This window comes from Puma concolor, chromosome B3 (assembly GCF_028749965.1).
Source record: "Puma concolor isolate L17-30 chromosome B3, mPumCon1.1.hap2, whole genome shotgun sequence".
Taxonomy (NCBI): domain Eukaryota; kingdom Metazoa; phylum Chordata; class Mammalia; order Carnivora; family Felidae; genus Puma; species Puma concolor.
In genome coordinates this window covers 117,351,322-117,372,770 of record NC_141672.1, presented here as the reverse complement: position 1 = coordinate 117,372,770, position 21,449 = coordinate 117,351,322, and the positions used below count along the sequence as shown (strand labels likewise).

Sequence of the window (21,449 nt, the reverse complement as noted above, 5' to 3'; positions counted from 1 at the left end):
TAGCACCACAAGTCCTACGGCTCTGGGATGCCTCAGATCTGGGCAGGGGTGGTTGGGCACCCTGGGGCCATGCCAGGCAGGCATGCAGGACCATGCTCCCAGGTATCTCTGCTGCACGGCCAGCCCCCCTTTATGAAGGCCCCTCACCTGCCCCATCTGGCCCTAAGGGGCACTTAGAGCAGGGTGTGCAGTTCTCCTGTGCTGTCAAAGCTCAGGGACGCAAAGTGCTCACAGACACCATGGGAAGGTGTGGCAGGGCTGGCACCTCTCCACCTGGCTGGGGGGTCTCCTGCCTACCTGCGGTCCGGACCCCACCCCTGCTGCTGTGTGGCCTGGGAGAGGTCACCAATCCTCAGGCCTTCCTCCCCGTCCTTGCCCATGAAATGGGGCCCCCTCTCTTGGGGCAATGGTGTCCAGAGGAGCAGAAGTCAACTTACCACCCTTAGCAGAGGTTAAATGGGGTGGCGCAGCCAGTAAGTGAAGTTAAAGAAATGAGGACCAAGGGATCATTCTGGGGTTCAGCAGATTTAAGAAAGGAGAAGAGACAGAAGCTGTGCGAAAGTGGGGTGGGGCACGTGGGGGCCAGGAAGGGGAGAGATGGAGGGAGGGGGAAAGGCTTTCAAAGACAGAATGAAAGAGATGAGTTATTCCAGTGTGGTGAGGTTGAGAAAACTCCACTGAATCTTTAAACAACCCTTGTCAATTATTCATCTGCTGGTATGAGGGCCCTCTGGTCTGCCACAAATCTCCTCTGAGCACAGGAGGAAAAGGGGGGGGGGATAGGGGGAGTCAGAGAGAGAGAGAAAGCCAGAGAATCAAAAAGAAATAGAAATAACTGAAAAAAGGCAGAAGCAGGGAGAGGCAGAAATAAGGGCGGGGGAGAGGGAGAAAAGAAGGGGTGTGTTGGGGGAGAATGGAGGGAGAGGGCCAGAGAGAGGAGGGTAATGTCCCTGTGCTGGAATTTCTACACTAGAAACAGCACTGATCACACATTTCTTGAATAGCAACTGAGTACTTCTGCCTCCGTTCCTCTCTCTGTACTGAGGGCTTACTAGGTGTGCCCAGCAATGCTGGGTAAGTGTGGCACTTAAGAAGATAAACTGTCTCAGCCATGCCCCTTTGCCATTTATCCCTCGCCAAATATTTCCTGTGTGCCTACCCTGGGTTACTCTGTTGTTTCCTGAAGTGTGGCTTGCTCCTACCTGCTGGGAACTTCCAGACTCAGGGCCTTGGCTTCTTCCTCCACCACCCTGCCCCCCACACAGCTGGACATAGCAACTAGGAACCTGGAAGGGGTAGGGAGTTCTGGTTTTCTGGAAGGTTGGAGGAAGTGCTTGATGATAGAGCTGCCGGGGGAATGGGGAATCCTGGCACACGACAGGTGCTTTATAAGCCCTTTGTGAATGGAACCAGGCCTGTCTGGAGACTGCACGGAGCCCCTCATCTTACCTGCTCTTGACATTGCCTGGCTCAGCATGAGGTGGGCTCAGGAGGGATGGGGGTGAAGGGGACCGCTTGCAAGTTGTTTAATATTTGGGAATTGCCATGTTCAAGACAAGTCTTAACATCACACTCTTCATACTCAGAAGCCTAGCTCTTCCAAAAAAGACTTCCTGGGTTGCTCAAAAGGGAGGTGAAGACTTCCTTTAGCTCTGCCTGGGCCCTTACACTTGACCTGAGATCACACCTGCAGAACCCTGGCTCTGGTGGGTCCACTCAGGACAGAAGCTTTGCCCCACATGGACAAAGTGGCGCCTGAAAGGCCTGTGTTAAAACCAGCCCCAGATTAGAAAACACGCATAGACACTTCTCTAAAGAAGACATCCGGATGGCCAACAGGCACATGAAAAGATGCTCAACGTCGCTCCTCATCAGGGAAATACAAATCAAAACCACACTCAGATATCACCTCACGCCAGTCAGAGTGGCCAAAATGAACAAATCAGGAGACTATAGATGCTGGAGAGGATGTGGAGAAACGGGAACCCTCTTGCACTGTTGGTGGGAATGCAAATTGGTGCAGCCACTCTGGAAAACAGTGTGGAGGTTCCTCAAAAAATTAAAAATAGACCTACCCTATGACCCAGCAATAGCACTGCTAGGAATTTACCCAAGGGATACAGGAGTGCTGATGCATAGGGGCACATGTACCCCAATGTTTATAGCAGCACTCTCAACAATAGCCGAATTCTGGAAAGAGCCTAAATGTCCATCAACTGATGAATGGATAAAGAAATTGTGGTTTATATACACAATGGAGTACTACGTGGCAATGAGAAAGAATGAAATATGGCTCTTTGTAGCAACGTGAATGGAACTGGAGAGTGTTATGCTAAGTGAAATAAGCCATACAGAGAAAGACAGATACCATATGGTTTCACTCTTATGTGGATCCTGAGAAACTTAACAGAAACCCATGGGGGAGGGGAAGGAAAAAAAAAAAGAGGTTAGAGTGGAAGAGAGCCAAAGCATAAGAGACTCTTAAAAACTGAGAACAAACTGAGGGTTGATGGGGGGTGGGAGGGAGGGGAGGGTGGGTGATGGGTATTGAGGGGGGCACCTTTTGGGATGAGCACTGGGTGTTGTATGGAAATCAATTTGACAATAAACTTCATATATTGGAAAAAAAATTAAAAAAAATTTAAAAAAATAAAAAAAAAAATAAAACCAGCCCCAGATGGAAGAGTTGGCAGCTGAGAATGAAGAATGAAGGCGGACCCATGGGTGCACTTGGGAATGGGTGCCAAGTGGGCTTGTTGGGGCCACAGAGGTGAGACTGGCAGGCCCTGGGGCAGCGGGAAGCATCTGTGGCTCCCGGCAGAGAGGGCAACAGACCATGTGTCCCCTCCACTTCCTTCTCCCTTCCCAAGGTGCTCCTTTCTCCAGAAAATGTTCCATTTCTTATTAAGCCAGAGTAGCCTCTGGAGGGACTCAGAAGCAAAATTGTTTCTTGGGCTCTGGAAATGTGCTACAAGACTAAACTCAGACAAACCACACTCCAGGAATCTGGTGCCACCGAGAGGCTCACAGCCTGAACACAGAGTCAGAGAGCCGAGGGAGGTAGGTTGTCACCTGCCATGTCACTGGGGCCCACTGCCACCCCCCAGGCTCTGCTGCTGACCTCACGTCCAGGCGTCATACACTGTGATGGCACCATCACCACCCAGATGTGTTCCAGTGTTAGTCGAGTGTCTCCTCCTGCTTTGTGACTCTGTCCGCAGCTTACACGCTGTGTTCTATGCTCGTTACTATGTTCTATGACTGCATCTCCTATAATACAGTGCTGTTTAATATCACTGTATGGCTTGGGTCTACCACTATGCAACTATACTCCACGGCTCCCTCACTGTGTTCTATTGCTTGTCGCTTTGTCTCTTGGTTGCGTGAATGAGCTTGTCTATTGCTATGTAATTTTGCTTGGTTGCTATGAAACAGTGACCCATTGCTACATGGCTACCTGTGATTTCACGGAGCTACAGATTGTTGTTACGCACCCACGTTCAATTGCTTGTGACGGGGCTCTGCTGGGCATGTGAATGTCTGGGTCCTGCCCTGGTCCTGGCAGGCTCTGGTGAGTGGGTAGGAGCTGGAGCTGGGGGCTGGGTCTCCAGGACCCAACTAGGGCAGAGAGTCCGAGGTGGGAATAGCCAGATGGTAAATCCAAGCTGAGAGAGGGAGAGAGAGAGAGACAGAGAGAGGAAGGAAGGAAGGGACAAATAATGGGTTGGAGGACAAAGGCAAGGGAGGGAGGGAAAATGGAATGGAACCAAGAGTCAGGATCAAGGAGGGGACAGGCTGGGCTTGTGATGGGCAAGGGGAAAGAGCAGGCCCACTGTACTGAATACTATATGTATTCAGTACAGACTCACTGGGTCTGAGGGACCCAGTGGTGTGAGGTTGGCCAAACAGTATAGGGCTGGGTGTGTAGGCTTCTGCCACTCTCTGGTATTCACCTGGTTATAAGCAAGACAGCATGGGATAGTGGGGTCAGGAAGCCTTGGGCAGGGTCATCCCACCTCAGAGCCTCCTCATGGCCATCCTTCATAAAATTAGGAGATTGGACTAGATGCTCTCTAAGGTTCTTTTGGATGCCCTTGCTGTCTAGCCAGGGGTTCTATCACAAGGCCCAGTAAGTATTTACCAACATCTTGCCAGGTGCCCATCAAGGGGGAGGGTGGAGGAACCAGCCCACCAACAGGAGTGCTGGGGAGATTTCCAGAATCACAACACCTCTGATAGTCCGTGGGTATAGGGGAGCCCTAAGCCCCCCTGCATGCACTCAGAGCCTTCTAGAATCTTGTCTTAGTGCTCTTGGGCCACTTATTTCTCCCCCTCCCTTTGTTGCTCAGTTTCTTGCTCAGTTACTCGGTCTCTTGCTCAAAAGTTACTCAGCTTGTTTTCTCAGGCTGCAGTCTAGTGCCATCTCTTAGGGTTTCATCCGTAAGGGAAGATGAAGACGGACTGCAGGCCAGTCACACTGCCAGAGTCTCCAAATGCAAGGTCTGAATGTTTATTCAACCAAGGTGAGGGCTGAGCTGGCAGGTCAGGCCTGAGAGCTGCTTTCCCAAGGGGCAGAGGTGAGAGAAAGGGGTACAGAAGGTGGCCCACGAGTGCTCTGGCACCTGCCAGTGGGGGCCTGCTCTGGGGTGGGCAGGGACACCCATGTGGGAGCATCCTGGGCACACCCAGCAGATAGCAACCCTTTCTATTCATCTGATGGGACACGTTCCAGAAAGGTGCAGAAGTGCCAGGGGAAGATGTGGAGGCTGTCGGTGGAGAGGGGCAGGTCCTGAGAAGAGGAGGCCGAGGGCTTCCCTATGGACTGGTGGCCTTGCTTGGGCCTTTTCTCAGGATCTTTCTGAGCAGCGTTCCCCATGGGATCCGCTGTGGAAGAGGGAAGGAAACCACATGTGAATTCACCCACGGTCATTGGGGTGGAACCCCAAGTGGGGACTTCAACTGGACTATCTTTTGGTAGCCTGTTCTTAAGCTCTCTGCATCAAGGGGCCAGGATTCAGCACCGACTCCTCACCAAATTAAGATACCGCCTTGGTCATCTTCACCAACCCTTTCCCAGCATCTGGTCAACTGGCAATAGGAAGCCACTGCAGCTCCCATGACCAAGGACACAGACTTTGTAATCAAAGATGGTGTCCTCTTTTCTTTAAGTCCCAATTTCTTCTTTTAGAAATTAAAACTAATGGGGTACCTGGGTGGCTCAATCAGTTGAGCATCCGTCTGACTCTTGATTTTGGCTCAGGTCATGATCTTGTGGTTCACAGGTTTGAGCCCTGTGTCGGGCTCTGCAGTAACAGCATGTATGTAGCCTGCTTGGGATTCTCTCCCTCTCCCCCCTCTCTGCTCTCACTTGCTCATTCTTTCTCTCTCTCTCTCTCTTTCTCTCAAAATAAATAAACTTAAAAAGGAAGCCAATGACTCAAAGGGGCTTCCCATTACCCAGTGGACCTGCTCCTGAGAAAGTTCTGGGTTGATCACTACGTGAGTCAATGGATCCCTGCCTTACAAGTGTTGCAAGGGTGTGCTTTGAAGGAAATTGTGTGAGAGTTCCATTCAAAAGGTGAAGAAACTGTAAGATAAAGAGTCCATACCTTCTACCAGTTTAGCTTTGGGGTGAGTCACTCAGAGTATATCTGAAGGGAAGTCTTACTTGCCACCTATGGAATGAATCAGGTGGCAGTCAAACCTCTTCTCTGTGGCCCTTATTACTGCTCTGGTCCTCCTAGCACTAGGTGGAGACACTCACCATTTCGTGGGATATCTTGGGCACCAGAGGTTCTTCCTCTGCTTCCTGAGAGGCGGATGTGCTACAGTCCATTGTAGAGCTCACCAGGGTGTTGGACGCATGGATGGTACCCAGCTTCTCATCTAAGACCTTGGGGTCTAGGATGGGCAGAACCTTGCTGTTGTTTGGTGTCAAGAAGTTTTCTGGCTTCTGGGGAGAGAAGGTGCAAAGAAATTTCTGTCTTTCTACCACAAGTGTGCTTACGAGACCCCCAAGCGTCTCCTCCTCCTGGCTCAGGAGGCCCTGCAGGCTTGGCCCCTGTCTACCTCTTAGCACCTGCCCCCGTGCTCCGTGGGGTCTTACCACACTGTCCTTGGCATTCCCCCAACATGCCAAGCTCTTTCCTGCCTCAGGGCCTTTCCATCTGTTTTTCTCTCCGCCCAGAAGTCTGAGTCTTTACATGGCTGTCCCCTTCTCATCATTCAGGTCGCAGCCCAGATGTGATCTTTCTAGAGAGGCCCTGGCCTTCAAGATAGAGGCTTATCCTCTCTAAAGTCAGCCCTGCTCCAATATACTCTCTATTCACATTATCCCATTTTACTGTCCAGAGTACTTAACTCTACCAGAAAATTAACTTTCAAAAAATGCTGTCTGTCTCCCTCCTCTAGTACCCACACTAGGAACGGAAGTGACATGTGAGCAGATACTTTGTTTATCCCCAGTGTCTGCCTCATTGTAAGTGCTCAGTAAATATTTGTCACAAGAATAAATAAACCATGCCATCTAGGACTCTCATACTTGGTGCAGTAACAATAGCCTCTAAAATCTCCAAGCTCCTTTGACACCCTTTGCTGGGTAGATTTCTTTTCCATTCCATCTCTGCTGTTACCTTCCCCATATTACAACCCATTCGTCTCCTCTCTCTGTACTCCACTGGGCCTCCTCTTTGGCCTTCCCTGTTCTTTTTCCCCTTCTCTTCTTCCCTTGGCATGACTATTTCTCTCATCTCTGCTTGTCTACAACTCAGCCTCTCCATGAAATCTTGATGGCCTCCACCCATACTTGCACAAAGCTTTCCTGGGATCTTCCAGCCCAGCAGCTGGCTCTCTCTGCTCTTACACTGTTCTCTAATTCCAGGCTTATTTGCCATTTTTATTTTTTTGTTCAAATTTTAAGTTCCCTGGGCTTAGGGACATGTGTTTAGGCTCCCTTTGGGGAGAGGTTACTTTAAAGCTCTTTTGGAAATCCATGGTTAGCCCTAACACATGCCCGTTGTTCAAAGGCTGTAGGGACCTCAAAGGTCTTTCCTATATCAATTGTTGGAATTCTGTCATGGCCATGTAGCAGATAAATATGGCATCGTCTGCACCAGAAGCTGAGAGAACAATGGGCACAGTGCCAACCAGGACAGATGTTCTCAGCATTACAGGTGCCTGAATGCCTGACCCTGAACAAACAGAGAGAATGAGTACAGGTGGGCCTCTCTTTAAGTGTAAACTCTATACGAAAACCCACACATATGAGACAGATGAATCAGGACAAGGATGCTTAACGCTACCACTCAGATCCTTTAAATAATGATTCCTTTATGCCCTTAGAAAATACAATTTAGGGGGGCACCTGGGTGACCCAGTTGGTTGGGTATCCAACTCCTGATTTCGGCTCAGGTCATGATCCCAGGGTCGTGGGATCGAGCCCCGAGTTGGGCTCTGCCCTGAGCGTGGAGCCTACTTGGGATTCTCTCTCTCCCTCTATCTCTTCCCCTCCTCCCCTCTCAAAATAAATAAACTTAAAAAAAGTAAAATTTGGTATGCAGGAATTCATTAACATGAAGTCTTTTCAGGCTTATGTCAGTAGAGTAAGGGATGGATAGTGGTACAAGGACAGAGGCATCCAGTCCAGTATGGGTCTCATCTCCCACTCCTGTCAGATGGGTACAAGGACAGATAATTCCAAAGAGAAAGCAGCTATATGGGGACTCTTGGAATGAGAAGTGTGGAGCATTGGGTGACCTTGAGGCTGATTTTGGTACCTATTGTGGTTTAAAAAAAATTTTTTTTAATGTTTATTTATTATTGAGAGAGACACACAGAGCGTGAGCAGGGGAGGGGTAGAGAGAGCGGGAGACACAGAATCTGAAGTAGGCTCCAGGCTCTGAGCTGTCAGCACAGAGCCTGACACGGGGCTCGAACTCACAGACTGTGAGATCACGACCTCAGCCGAAGTCGGTCGCCTAACCAACTGAGCCACCCAGGCACCCCACCTATTGTGTTTCATAACCCAAACTGCTAGGCCTGTTTTGTCTCTGAGCTTTAGGCCTGCTATCTCTCTCCCCTGCCTCTCCCAGTGGCTATAGTTTAGGGAGGGCAAGAGTCCTTTAAAAATTTTTTTTTAACGTTTATTTAGTCTTGAGAGAGAGAGCGAGAGAGCAAAGGAAGGGCAGAGAGAGTGAGACACAGAATCTGAAGCAGGCTCCAGGCTCTGAGCTGTCAGCACAGAGCCCGACACAGGGCTTGAACTCAGGAACTGCGAGATCATGACCTAAGCTGAAGCTCAACTGCTCAACCGACTGAGCCACCCAGGCGCCCCACCGGAGGGCAAGATTCCTTTAGAGGCTCCCCACTGAGCACACCCAGTGCCTCTGTGTAGCATCTGAGTCAGGTGACTTGGGGTTGCCTTATCTCTGTGTTTTAGATAGGAAAAGGCACCACATGTGTCTCCTGTTCTGAACAGCTAAGCACCAAATTGGCTATAGCAGGAGAACTACGGAATACACAGCAGATGCATGCATAGGTAGATGGATGCAGGAGAGAATGAAGGGAAGAACAACTAGCCAGGGCAAAGACTAAGTCCCCATTGACCAGGTGGCCGCTGGGGCTGAGGCGAGATGCTGATTCAGGACCTATAATGACATTTCTCCTCATTTCCAGGCAGAAAGCCAATCTCAATGCCCTGGATTTCATAGACTGCCATCTAATCCAGTTAGGGGAGGAAGTGGAAGTAATGAAATCAAGGGAGAGGTCTCCAGAGGAGCCCCATCAGTTCTAAAGCAGGAACACATTGCAGAGGGTGTCCCCTCCCCCAAACCTGTCTCCCTGACATCCACCCTGTGTGGGTTCAGCACCAGTTGGGTAAACTCAGTGGCCCAGACCTGACATTTACTGGGCCCCTGATCAGAGCTGGGTACTTATTAGGTACTTAAATTTTTTTTTTTTCAAAAGAAAGGCAGATTGCCACTTACAGTGCCCCATTTAGATGTGTCTGGGGTCTTGGAAGCTTGACTGCCTTATATTCTCCTACAAATAGACCTTGAGAACTTGTTTGGAAGTTCTAGCAGGGGAGTGCAGCTACTCATATGCTCATATGCCCTTGACCAAGAATGTTCTTCCACTATCTACCAAGCTGAGTCAGCTTCTGAAGAGATGTACATGTAGTGGTGAGGGAGGAAGGGGACTCCTGCCCACAATTCTAGTCCCCTGCTCTAATCAACTTCACCAGGATCCATTCTGGCCTGGGGGCAAGTCAGTGGGTGACCTTTACAGAAAAATCTTTATATTTCCATACAGTACAAGACCTAAAGGAGGTAGTCTGGTCATACAAGGGGTGCCAGGAGGACCACAATGTCCCACACAGTGCCTGAATTCTCCCTAATCATTCCTTTTTCCCAATATTGCCTATTTAGACTCCTCAGTCTCAATCTGCCCACGTTTGGGGGAGGTGATTTTGCCCTCCTTTCCTTGCTTCTCATGAGAGGGGAGCTTGTCTGGGGCTAAAGGAAGGGGCCAAGCTGCTGGAAATGGTGGGTGGTCAAGGTGGAGGATGGGGGAAGAGGATAATGCTTAAATGGGGATGAGGAGGGGGTAGAGCCTTGGGGACTAAATCCTCCCTATGTAAGCCCAGCCTTTCCTAGCTCTCCTCCTTTCTTACAGGTGGGGATGGAGTCTGCTAGCCCTATAAGCCTGCTTGTTTGCTTTTCTATTTGGCAGACCTTGCCCTGCTGGCTGAGGGAGCGTTGGGCTGACAAGTGGCCTCTCCCTCTGGTTCCGTGGCTGCAGCATGTCCTGCTTCATTAGAGATGTAATTGGAGACCTACTTTGAAAGCTCAAAGCAATGCACAGCCATGCACTGGCTCAGACTCGATGCGCATCCCACGACTGCTTGTGCTCCGCAGCTGCCCCACACCACGTGAGTGTCGTGGTGGAGAGAAGACACCCCTTCCTTATGCCTCTCAGCCCTCACTGTTGCCTGCCTGCAGAGGAGGGTCTTTTGAGACAGACCAGGCCAATAGCATCACAGGCTCCAGGGTTCTTGGGTCACCTGTTTCGTCCTCCTCTCCTAACATCTTCTGCCTCCCTCCTACCGACTCCATCCCCTAAATCCCTGATCATGCAAAATGCAACAGTTCCAGCCGGCCCTGGCAATTACAGACTAGCCAGGATGCAGCTGCTGTCCTTGGTGCTGAAAGCGCCCGCCTTCCGGCCTGCCCGCCTCTTGCCCCGCCCTGAGCCTTCTCGCTGGAGCGCACTTGCTCTTAATTCAATTAGCTGGCCCTGAACCCTCCCCAGGGAGCCTGGAGCGGAAACTGACAAATTCTGTTTAACAAAGACATTTGTCCCCCGCCCTGCCGGCCTTGGGCTCTGCCTGCCTGTATCCCGCTCATTAGGTATCTAACAAAGTGCGTCCCAAGAAATCTGCTTCCAATCGCTAGTAATTCAGGAGGCCTGATGCAATTTACTCCCTGATAAGGGTGTCTCGCCCGCTGGCAAGCACCATAATGAGCCCTGTGCAGCAGCTCCCCGATCAGTCACTGCTTTGTCATTTCCTGTGGCCCCAGTTGTAGGTTCTTATCTCTTCAGCTGAAGGCGAGGCTCAGAAAACGGGCCCCTCCAAGAGGGCTTGCTGCCTCCCATGCATATCACAAGCCTCATTACGGCATCCCGCATGGTCTTGCAGCTGCGGTGGGGTTTGAAGCTCTGAGTCTGTCTGCCAGCAAAGAAGGGCCTGAGTGTTAATCCTCATTGGGGCCATAATTTATTCTCCAGAAAATGGTATCAGAAGGTTAATCTAAAAGCAAGTTGGGGGTCAGGGGAGGGGAGCCAATGATAAGGATATTTAAAAATTCTGGCAAGGATTTTAGTATTAAATAGAGCCCTAGCTATAGCTGACTGGAGAGTCTGTGGGCTCACTCTTGTTAGCTTGAAACCTGGTCTTTTTGCATTTAATCTTTTCCCTTGGCCTCTCATTTACATCTAGAGAGACTTTGTGCAACATATAGGTCAGATCACATCCTACTGCTGGCCAAAGACCTTCCTTAGCTTTGAACCACTTTATGGCAAAGTCTAAACTCTATATCCTGGCATCTAGGCCCTCCACAATGTAAGCCCCATCTAACTCTCCAGTCTCGCTTCCCACAACAGCCTCCATATGTCCCATGTGCTTCAGATACTGTCATGCCTCCATGGCTTTGCACTTGTGATTCTCTGCCTGAAACACCCTTGCTTTGCCAATTTCCAAGCCACTCTTTGAGGCAGAGTTCAAACTATTCTTCTCTGTGACTCTTCCTCTGACCTTTGTATGCAATGCACTTCAACCAAAACCCTTAGCAACATGGGTGATAATGATCTGTCAGGGTCCTTTACTCCTTGGCACAGATTAGGGATCTAAAAAATGGCTAAGGGGGGAGCCTGGGTGGCTCAGTCAGTTAAGTGTCTCACTTTGACTCAGGTCATGATCTCACGGTTCATGAGATCAAGCCCTGTGTTAGGCTCTCTGAAGTCAGTGCTCTCTGGACCCAGTGTTTTAGGTCCTCTGTCTCCTTCTCTCTCTGCCACTATCCCCTCTCTCAAAAATAAACACTAAGAGGCAAAAATAAAAATACAAATAAAAAATGGTTAATGAATTCATGCCTGAATGGCCTTGGGTGGACTGGGGTGCATCTAGTTTGGCCAAAGAGAGGTCTAGGCTATGGTAGTCTGGCTTTGAGATGGGGAGAAATCCAAGAGCAGCCCCCACTCTCTGAGTGGTTTGGTCCGGAAGTTTTGCTCTCTCTCTCTCTCTATTCTCCCCTCCCCCCTTTTCAATACACCAATTGTGCACTGGGCTCATGGGAGAGCAGAGCAGGCCAGAGGAGGGCCCAAATGTCCATCTTCCTTAGCCATCCCTATATCCAGACTCAATACATTCCATCTCTGGCTGAGGGTCAAAGGCTCACATTCTCAAAGCTACAGAGTCCTGTGGTTGGTGAGGCATTTGGTATGAGCCTGCAGTATGGCTCTTGGTCCAGCCCTGCCCACTCACAGGCCAGGAAGCAGGTCCTCACTTTCTTCACCTCCTCCACAGCCCCAGCTCAAGGCAGGATGTAGTGGAGACTTCAGCAAATCTGGCCTCTAGAGAGATGATTGTCTGTCTCTTCTCCATTTCTTCATTCCCTGAAAAATTGCTGTGAAACCAAATGTGGGGCTGGTGATGTTTATCTTCAGCACTTGACAAGGCCTCCTGATGTCCTTATGTATGTGAATCTGGTGGAGCAGCTGTCATGAAGGGCGGGTGCCGAGTGATGAATTAGCAAGGCTCCATTGTTCCCCTCCCCCAGGAGCCCTGTCCTCATCTCTGATGAGTTCAGCATGTTTGTCAGCAACTACACTGGGCTGGGCACTTACACAGGCTCCTTCATTCAATTGTCACTATATTCTTGGCTGGTAGGGATCATGACTCCCTTCTATGGATGAAGAAGGTGGAACTCAGGGTGAAAGGTCAAGTGAAAGATCCAGGATTCAAACCCAGATCTAAGGATGTACACTCTTTGGGTAGGGGAACTGGGATAGAAGGAAAGACAGGCAGGGGTGTTGGGAAGTTGTGGGAGGGGAAAGGGTCTTTTTCTCTGGATCCATCATCATCCATGTGGTAGCATTTTCAGAGCTGAGGACTTAGGGGTGGGGACAGAACCAACCCTCCAGAGGATGGAACCAGCCGAGGAGGCTCCTGTGTCATCCTAAACACTGGGCCTTCCAGGCAGCTGCGTTTGGTGAGGAAAGGGAGGTAGGTTTGTATTGGGGCTTCTCAGAGGACCAGATCAGGGCTTTCATATGTGGCCTTCAAAGAAATTTATAAAAATTCATCAAAAGCCAGTGTGATTTTGCCTGTCCTCTGGGCTCCCCTCCACATTTGTCAAACAGCCCTTTGTCCCCACGTTGGTCTGGCCTCCAGAGAGCTTTGTAACTGATTCGAATGAAAACACCAGGGCAGTCCATGCATGGCATTGAAGACCTGCCCACCTCTCCCTGTGAGAACAGCAAAGGGGGAGGGTCAGACAGGACTGTGGGAGCCACCTCTTCCCTCAGTGGGTGGCAGCAGGCGCCACCTCCTTCTCTCCACAAATGCACTCACCCTGTGCTAACATCCAAGGAAACCTGTGGATTTCAAGTTCTCCCAGCATCTCTCAGGGCTGTGGGCTAAGAAGGAGGCAGCCACCCATGTGAGGGGCCCCATTTTTGCCTGGTGCCCTGGTGCTCTGCCTGGGTAAGACTCTGGATTCCATATTCCAGCTCAAGAGGGCACACGGTTGCCAAACACTCAAACCTTGCAGGAGGCACATTTCCATGCAAGGAGGCAGGGACTGACACAATAAGCACCTATCGTGTGCATGCTGGGCTCCAATCCGCACGGGTCAACCTAGGAGACCTGGTCAGGTGTGGGCCTCACTTCAAAGAGGTTGCCTGCAAGCTGGAGGGCACCAAAACTGCTGTGGGATCTTGAAACCAGTTCATTAAAAGAGGCAGACTGTTTAGCCTGGAGAAGCACAGATTCCTAAGGGACCAGATCACACTCTTCAAAGAGAAGAGGCCAACATCAGAGGGGGAATGGAGGAGAGCAAAGGGTTATTCATATATGTGTATGTGGAGTAGCCACGGGCTCCTGGATTCTTAGAGCCAAATGGACCTCCAAGGCCAACCCCCACCGAATGTGCAATAAAGGGAAGTCTGCTGTGTATATGCAGGTGTACATTCTTTTTTAGTTTTTGTGAACCTATGTGTAGTTATTCATGTACTATACACACAACTCCAGCTTAAAGCAGATCACTGTAAGCAGCAGGTGCCTGTAGAGAAGTCCCATCAGAGGGAAAAAGCTTAACCCATCACCAACAGAACCACTTCAAACACAATATCCCAAACCAGGAGACCACTCCATCTTGCCATTTACAGAAACTGCAGGGTTTTTGTCAGCTGGTCTGCCAGCCGGCATGCTGAATGGCTGACCATGCGCCAGTGTCCCCAGAACCGGTACAGGAGGCTGGCCAGGGCTTCACTGCAGCTCCAAGTGGCGGAGCCAGGAGCCTGGGCAAAGAGAGAGGGTAGGCTCAATGTGGGGCGATCAGTTCTATCTGTTGTGGCCACTGAGCCATGGGGCAGGGTGCTTCTGGTGGTAGTGAGCTTCCTGTCATGGCAGAGCACGAGTAAGACCACCTGTGGTGGATGTTGTCAAGGAGAATCCTGTCCAGGGGGTGCGACTGAGAGACACCTCTGTGGTCTCTGCCTATTTGGAAATTCCACAATGTTCTTGTTCCCCAGAACGCTGAGAAGGGGTGATGTGGAAGCAGTGGGTGTGGGGAGATGGTGTTCACCAAAACCTCAATTAACCCGGATGACCGGTCTCATGAGAAAGAGGCTTGTGAGAGAGAGGATGCATCCTCAGGAGGGAGGTACCCAGATAAGGCATGCATATTCACTTCTCCTGAAGCATCGCTTTTCAGTAGCACATCTGATCATGTGCCCCTCAGATGGAATTGTTAGCCACAAGGATGAGGGGCCCCAAGAGGCCCATTATCCCAAGCCCCCCCGCATCTGAGTGTCCACAGGACTCTAAGATCCCAGGCTTCAGGCAGTGGCTTGTGGAGCTTTGAGCTGTGTTTGATTTCAATGGGGGAAGAAGCAATGTTTCTGGTCCCACAGGCTAGAATGCAAATGTGAAGGCCAGGTACCTCCCACCATGGATTTGCAGACACCATCTCAGGTGGAACAATAAGATGGAAGGAATTCAGAACCTGTCAAGTGTTTGCTATTACATCACCTCGCTGGGTTTCATCAGGCCCCTTACGAGGTGATGTCTGCTCATGAACTGACTGGCTCATTGTCTGGTCCACACTCCCTGTCCTCTAAAAATGCAAGCTTTATGAGGACAGGGCCTTTTTCTCATTGTCCTCTGTGTAAGATCGCTAAAACCAGGACAGTATCTGCTACGTAGCAGGTGTCCAATAAACATTTGCAGTTGCACGGAGAACAATGGGGCAAGAAGAGTGAAGGTGATGGTGAGTGATGGAGTTGGGGATGGGCCCTCTGGACTCGGCTGCAATGCCATCCACCTGTTCATCCATTCTCAACATCCTCCCATTACCCCTTAGGGAGAAGGATGCCAAAAGGGCTCATGGCTCTCTAGCAGAGAGCCATGTTCAAGCCTGATGAGGGAGAATTCAAGGCAGATGGGCTCCATGGTTGCCGGCCCCTCCCTCTCCGCATTGCAATCCACAAGCCTAAATTCTAGGCTTCGTCAAATACATGCGGAATAAAAGTATGAATGAATGGTTGCAAGACCCTTATGCCGGGTCCACTACATGAGCAGTCAACCCCCAAATTTGGAGTTCAAGATTCTAGAACCAAAGTGAGTCAGTTATTGGCCAATTCACAGATAGTTTCACCAAGAAACAGTTTAGCCACAAAGAGATTTAGCTTCTTTGTATGCCAATGTGGGTGTGAAAAACGTCTGTGTGTCAAGTTGCATGTGTGTGTGAGCATGTATATATGCATTAAATGTGTGCACCTTTGCAAAGCAGTGTGTGTGTGTGCATGTTTGTGCACATGTGTTCTCTGCATGCGGGTATTTGAATGTGATGGTGGGAGAGAGTGTGCACGTGTGCAACTGTGTGTGTGAGCACTTGGCCGCAGAATCTGAATTTCCTCTCGTACTATTTTCCTGGTACACACCCAATCTCGATCCCTTTCTTTTCCTTTCTTCTCGGAAATCCATTACTGAAAGGTTTTCTACCCGCCTCCAGGGGGAGGGGGGCTGGGGGAAGGGGAAGCTAAAATCACAAGGCCCAGATCAAAACACTCAGCAGCTAAATGAATTCGGCAGCGTTTTCCCGCATGACTTGGAGGGATAATTTAGTGAGGCCGCCAGCTGGAAGGAAAGGGATTAATTCTGCACTTAGCACAGCTCCAGTGAATAATTCATTACTGAGACCTTTGTGCCTAGCCCCTGGGCAACTGGGGAAGTGTCCCGTCCACCTGCCTGTTGCCTGCCTGGGTCCCCCAGTGGCCTGACCAGGGGCACTTGATGCTCCTTTCGGTCCTCTGGACACAGGTGCCCAGTAAAGGGACAGGAGGCAGGGCAAGGTGAGGAGGGGACAGGCAGTGGCCACTGACAGACTCTAGACCCCGAGAAGAGGCCGTGGAGTGTTGAGCTCCAATCTGGGAAATCTGTGACATTTTCTTTAAGTACCCTTCTTCTTTCCTGGGGTCTTTCATTGCTTCTGTGTCTTCCCCTCTCAGCACCTTCCTGGTCCTACATGTGGTTTGGTGTTTGGTGTTGGTGAGGGCTGTCTGGCTGTATCTAACAAACTCTCTTTCACCAGGAATTAGAGGAATTAGAAGACAATGCAGAACATTCCAGAAGGGGAAGTGCTAATGGGAGGTCCCAGGTACTCACCAGAGGTCTTGCAGGGACACAATTGCAGGTGGCTGCATTCCCAGACTATACCTCTTACCCCTCACCATGGAATTCCTGTGTTCTCCATGCATAAGGCACAGGGCCAAGTATTACCCCAGTGCTTCTGGCTATTTTTCCTGGTATGGGACGCTGGAAGGAGTGGGCTGACCCAGACATCAGCTCCTGCCAGTATTTCCTGGGTTCATGGTCCTGAACTGCCCATATCCCGGCTTCGTGCCTGTCCCAGCACTACCGACTAAAAAGTGGAAGAATTCCAGGAGGGGCCGGTGCACTGGGGCCAGATGACCAGGGTCCAACCTGGACTCTGAGTCCAGGGAGAGCTGACTAGAGGAAGAGATCCCATCTGTCAGGCAGGGCTCAGCCAGTGGTATCTTTCCACTTGGATCAACCCAGCTGTGGCAGGCAGGATTCCAAAAACGGGCCCTCAAGATTCCACACCCTAATCCCCAGGACCCATGTCTATGATGAGCTATGACCCCTGTGATTATGTTACATGGCACAGTTGACCTTAAGATGGGGACATTATCAGAGTGGGCCTGCCCTAATCACATGAGCCCCTTTAAAAGCAGAGGGTTTTCTCTGGCTGCTGACAAAGGAGAAAGCCAGAGAGTTTAGAAGTGTAAGGGGGATTTGACATGCCTGCTGGCTTAAAGATGGAGGGGCCCATTGTGAGAAGGAATGCAGGTGGCCTTCAGCAGCCGAGAGGCCCCTTGGGATATAGGCAGCAAGGAAACAGGGACTTTGGTCCTACAACGGCAGGGAACTGGATTCTGATGGCCACCTAAATGAGCTCGGAAGCACATTCTTCCCTAGAGCTTCCAGAACGGAATGTGACCTCGCCAACGTCTTGATTTCAGCCATGCTGTATCAGATTGCCTACCCACAGAAATGTGAGCTCATAAATGGGTGCTGTTTTTTTTTTTTTTTTTAATTTTTTTTTTTTTTTCAACGTTTATTTATTTTTGGGACAGAGAGAGACAAAGCATGAACGGGGGAGGGGCAGAGAGAGAGGGAGACACAGAATTGGAAACAGGCTCCAGGCTCCGAGCCATCAGCCCAGAGCCCGACGCGGGGCTCGAACTCACGGACCGCGAGATCATGACCTGGCTGAAGTCGGACGCTTAACCGACTGCGCCACCCAGGCGCCCCAATGGGTGCTGTTTTAAGGTGCTAGTTTGTTCCACAGCAACAGCAGCCGAAATCCTACTTCACCCTGGTAGAACCTTGATCCCAATGAGCGCAGCTTGGCTTGGGCTGGGTTAGAGACTGACTCCCAGATCTGGGTGGCCCTCTGCTTTCAATTCTTTTCTTCCTAATCTCAGCTTTCTATCTTGTTTTCCAGAGCCTCAAATCCCCCTCAGATATTTCTACCCAAAGCAGCTGTCTCCTCCTCCCAGAAGCCCCTGGCCCCAGCCCCTGAACAAGGCCAGCAATTGTGAAGGAGGTTGGAACCCACTGTGGGGCTCCACGAGCTGGCATACGGCTGCCAGGCCCTGACCTTCCCATGCGCTGCAGCCTTACCTCAGAGGAAAGCAGCTGGAAGGAGATATCCACTGTGGGGGCCTCACCATTTATGGTTTTCAGCTTGGTGTCCTAGGGGAGGAGAGGGGAGCAGTCAGCCCATGCTGGCCAAGACAGCTTCTGCCTCTGTTCTGCCCAGTGCTCTGGACTGCCCAAGAAGGTGCCTGCTAGGGGCTCTGCCCGGGGCCTGAGAGGGAGGTGGGAGCTGGTCCCTGCCTCCGCTCACCCTCCCTGCCTCAAACCTCGCTTCCCAACTCCACTGTAGACCCGACTGGCACTTCCAGACCTGTTTCCTGGCAGAGTAGGGAAACTCCCATTTATTGGGGTCTATTATGTCAGAATGGCCAGAAGTATTTCAGGGGAAAAGGTGGCATAGAAATAAACAATGATGTAATCGTGTATTAATTCTTAATGAGAATTTATTCTGTTCTAAATACTCTACTTTCTAAATACTTTTGCTTCAAAAAAATCTCACAGCCACCCTAGGAGAAAAATTCTATTACTATGAACCCATTTTACAGATAAGGAAACTGAGGCACCGGAACTTTAATTTTCCCATGGTGATGTAATCTGTTAAGGGGTGGAATTGGAATTTGGATCCAGACAGTCAGGCTCTAGAGCCTGGGCCCTTGGCTCTTTTGTCATACAGAGAGATCCTATAAGGGCATGTTGTTCGCATTTTAGAGATGGGCACTTTGAGGTTCGGAAAGGCGAAGACACTTGCCCCAGGTTGCACAGTGAGAACTAGGGCAAGTCAGTATTTAAACCCAGGCTGGTTAAAGGATTGAGCTCTTGCCACCATCCCATGGGGGCTCCCTGTACTTCTGCTTGTGTTGCTGGGGCAGGAGCTCAGGGGAGCTCAGGGGAGCTCCTTACACATGACAGTGGTTGGCTTCCCTGGTAGGGGCCCTGGTGGAAGCTGCTGGAGAAGCCAGATTCACTTGTGCTAGTGTGGCAAGGTGGAGCAGGGTGCAGAGGGGTGGGAGCAGGCCACCCATCATGAGCTCCGTCCAGGGTTGGGGACTCACGGTGATGGGGAGCCTCTCCACGTGCAGCCCATTCAGACCTTTCCCTGTCAGCATCTTGCGGTACAAACGGTTCTTTAGCGGCAACACGGAGATGCCCAGGGGCTTGCTGAGGGTCCACGGCTCACTGCCTTTCACTGTACAGGGAGGACCAGCTGGGACTCCCACCAGAGCCCCCACCCCAGGCTCCTCGGATCCCAGCATCTGAGGCCCCACCAGGCGCCCGATCTGTTGGTACCCGACATCTAGTTCTCCCATCCCTCACTGCCAGCCTCTTTCCTGTCTCCTGGCCTTGCCCTGCACAAGGATCCTCCTCCTCTGCTCTTTAGGGCTTCCTGAGTTCCAGGCCAAACTCCAAACGTATTCTGGGTTTTGGGGTGTGTACATGGATCTCCCTTGTTTCTGCCCTTGGGGGCTTTACCCTCTGAAGGTGGAACTCAGGCTTGGATCATCTGGTCTCTGAACTGTTTCTCCTGTAGTCTGTGAGCCCTGGGGGATCCCTCCCTCCTCGCTGACAGGTACATGGGGAGGGGACAGGGGTTCAATAAAAATGCATGGATCTAATACAGGAATAGGACCCATGTATCCTGGCCCGTGCCATGGAACAAGGACAAGGAAGGCTGCCACGTGCTCCTCTACCTGTCTGCATGCACTAGGAACTGGGTCCCCTTAACCCACCCCTGCAGGGGGCAGAGGCAGGTGGTCTGAGCACCCCTTCATCATATGTCCTGATGCACGGCTGCCCTGGCCTGGCAAGCGCACTCACTGGAAGTCGAGGGGTAGAACTCCAGCACCAGGGCTGTGTCTTCCGAGAAGTTGGTGGCTCCGTCTCGGCCTTGGAAGAGGAAGGACTGATTCCATGAGGGCAGCTCCGGGGGTCCCCCAGGCTTGGACAGCTGAAAGGAGGCAGTGGGAGTGGGTGGTGAGCCCACAGCTTCTCCTAAATGAAGGATGTCCAGATATACCCATCTATGTGTGTCTATATATGTCACAAACGTTTGTCCCAATTACCAAAGCAGCATACGTGTAAGGCATGAATTTTGGAAAATACAGAAGAATAAAAAGATTAAAAAGAAAAACGCTAAATTCCTACACACTAAAGACAACTATCCTAAGCCTGTGCATTTCTTTCTAGTTTTTTTTCTGAAGCCTATTTTGTATATAATTGCCATCCTAACATCTTATGTTTTTCATTCACCATGAAAACCTGAGCATATCCAGAGTCACAGGTAACCCTGTAATCCACGATTTTCATAGCTGCAGGACATTTTCTCATGTCCAAGCACCCTGGCTTCTCCCTTCCCATGTTTTCCTAGACTCTCACTGCATTGAATATTCTTTGACATGTATCTCTGTATCTCAAATTGTCTCCTGAGTGCCCAAAATGGAGACCCTGAGTTAAAGGATGTGCCGTTTAAGGCATTTGATCGCTGGTAAACTAGTTTCCTGAAAAGTCGCACTAGTATTCACACCCAGGGCTGTGGTGGTATCAGAGATGCCAAATTAGACATGGCCTCTACCCTTGTCACCAGTCCCTCTCTGCCCCACACAGGTTCCCCGGGCCTTTGCAGACGCTACGGCAGGTCTGCAGATGCCTGAGCCTTGGTGTGTCTGCAGGGCATGCCAACGGGCATCTGGGGGACTTGATAGCATACTAAGTCCGCAGCTGGAGCACACACGAGTACTATTTAAACAATGAGACAAGACAGCATTGACTATGGCCGCAGAATAAGGGGCTAGATGAGACATTCCTGAAGGTGGTCAGCAGAGTTGTCTTGCGGGACAAAGGACCAGAGGAAGGCTCTGAAGTAAAATATGGCAGGGTGAAGGGAAGGAGGAGGGGCTTCCGGCTGGGAAAACAGCCCAAGAAAAAGGTCCGTGTGGCAGCAAGCGTGGCAAGGGTGGACGACACCTGGAATGAGGAGGGACTCCAGGTAGAGGAGTCCTGGCATCTGCAAAGGCTGGAAAATGGGGAGTGGGGAATGGAACACAGGGGCATCAGCCTGGAACACCCAGCAGGCAGCCCTGCATGGTCCCAACACAGGGAGGGGCTGGGGCCATTGGTGCGGACCCCCGGCAGGCTGCCTTGCCTCTGTCCCCAGCCAGGGGCTGTCAGCAACAGTGGCGGCCGCTCCCACCTCCTGCTCCCCTGCGGGAATCAGTCAGTGCTCAGAAAGGTCAGCACAAATGCACTGCTGGCTCCGGGAGTTATTGATGCAGGACCTCGAAATATCAGTGTGGGTCCACTCCCCCCGTGGTGGCAGGGCCCTGATGCCTGTCACACTAATGTGCCTGCTCTGGTTCTTTGAGGCCCGGCCTGAGGCTCAGCTGTGTCTGCCTTGGCCCCTGCCCCTGGAGACATGAGCTGCAGTCACTTTGGGGCTAGGGGTCCTGAACACAGGGGCAGTGACTGGGGCGATGGGAGTGTTCCTGAGAAC

At 51.0% G+C, this 21,449-nt stretch overlaps 1 protein-coding gene across 2 annotated transcripts in view; it reads right to left on the bottom strand.

Annotated features, from left to right (window-relative positions):
• Positions 1-21,449, bottom strand: part of LOC112855521 (coiled-coil domain-containing protein 33) — a 93,028-nt gene that overhangs the window by 34,902 nt on the left and 36,677 nt on the right. For both annotated transcript variants that reach the window (XM_086711200.1, XM_086711201.1), the window contains 4 exons: positions 19,778-19,907; positions 19,015-19,148; positions 17,987-18,058; positions 5,765-5,953 (listed from right to left, as the gene is read on the bottom strand). In XM_086711200.1, coding sequence (XP_086567326.1) covers positions 5,765-5,953; positions 17,987-18,058; positions 19,015-19,148; positions 19,778-19,907 — 525 coding nt within the window. The remainder of the gene's footprint in view (positions 1-5,764; positions 5,954-17,986; positions 18,059-19,014; positions 19,149-19,777; positions 19,908-21,449) is intronic.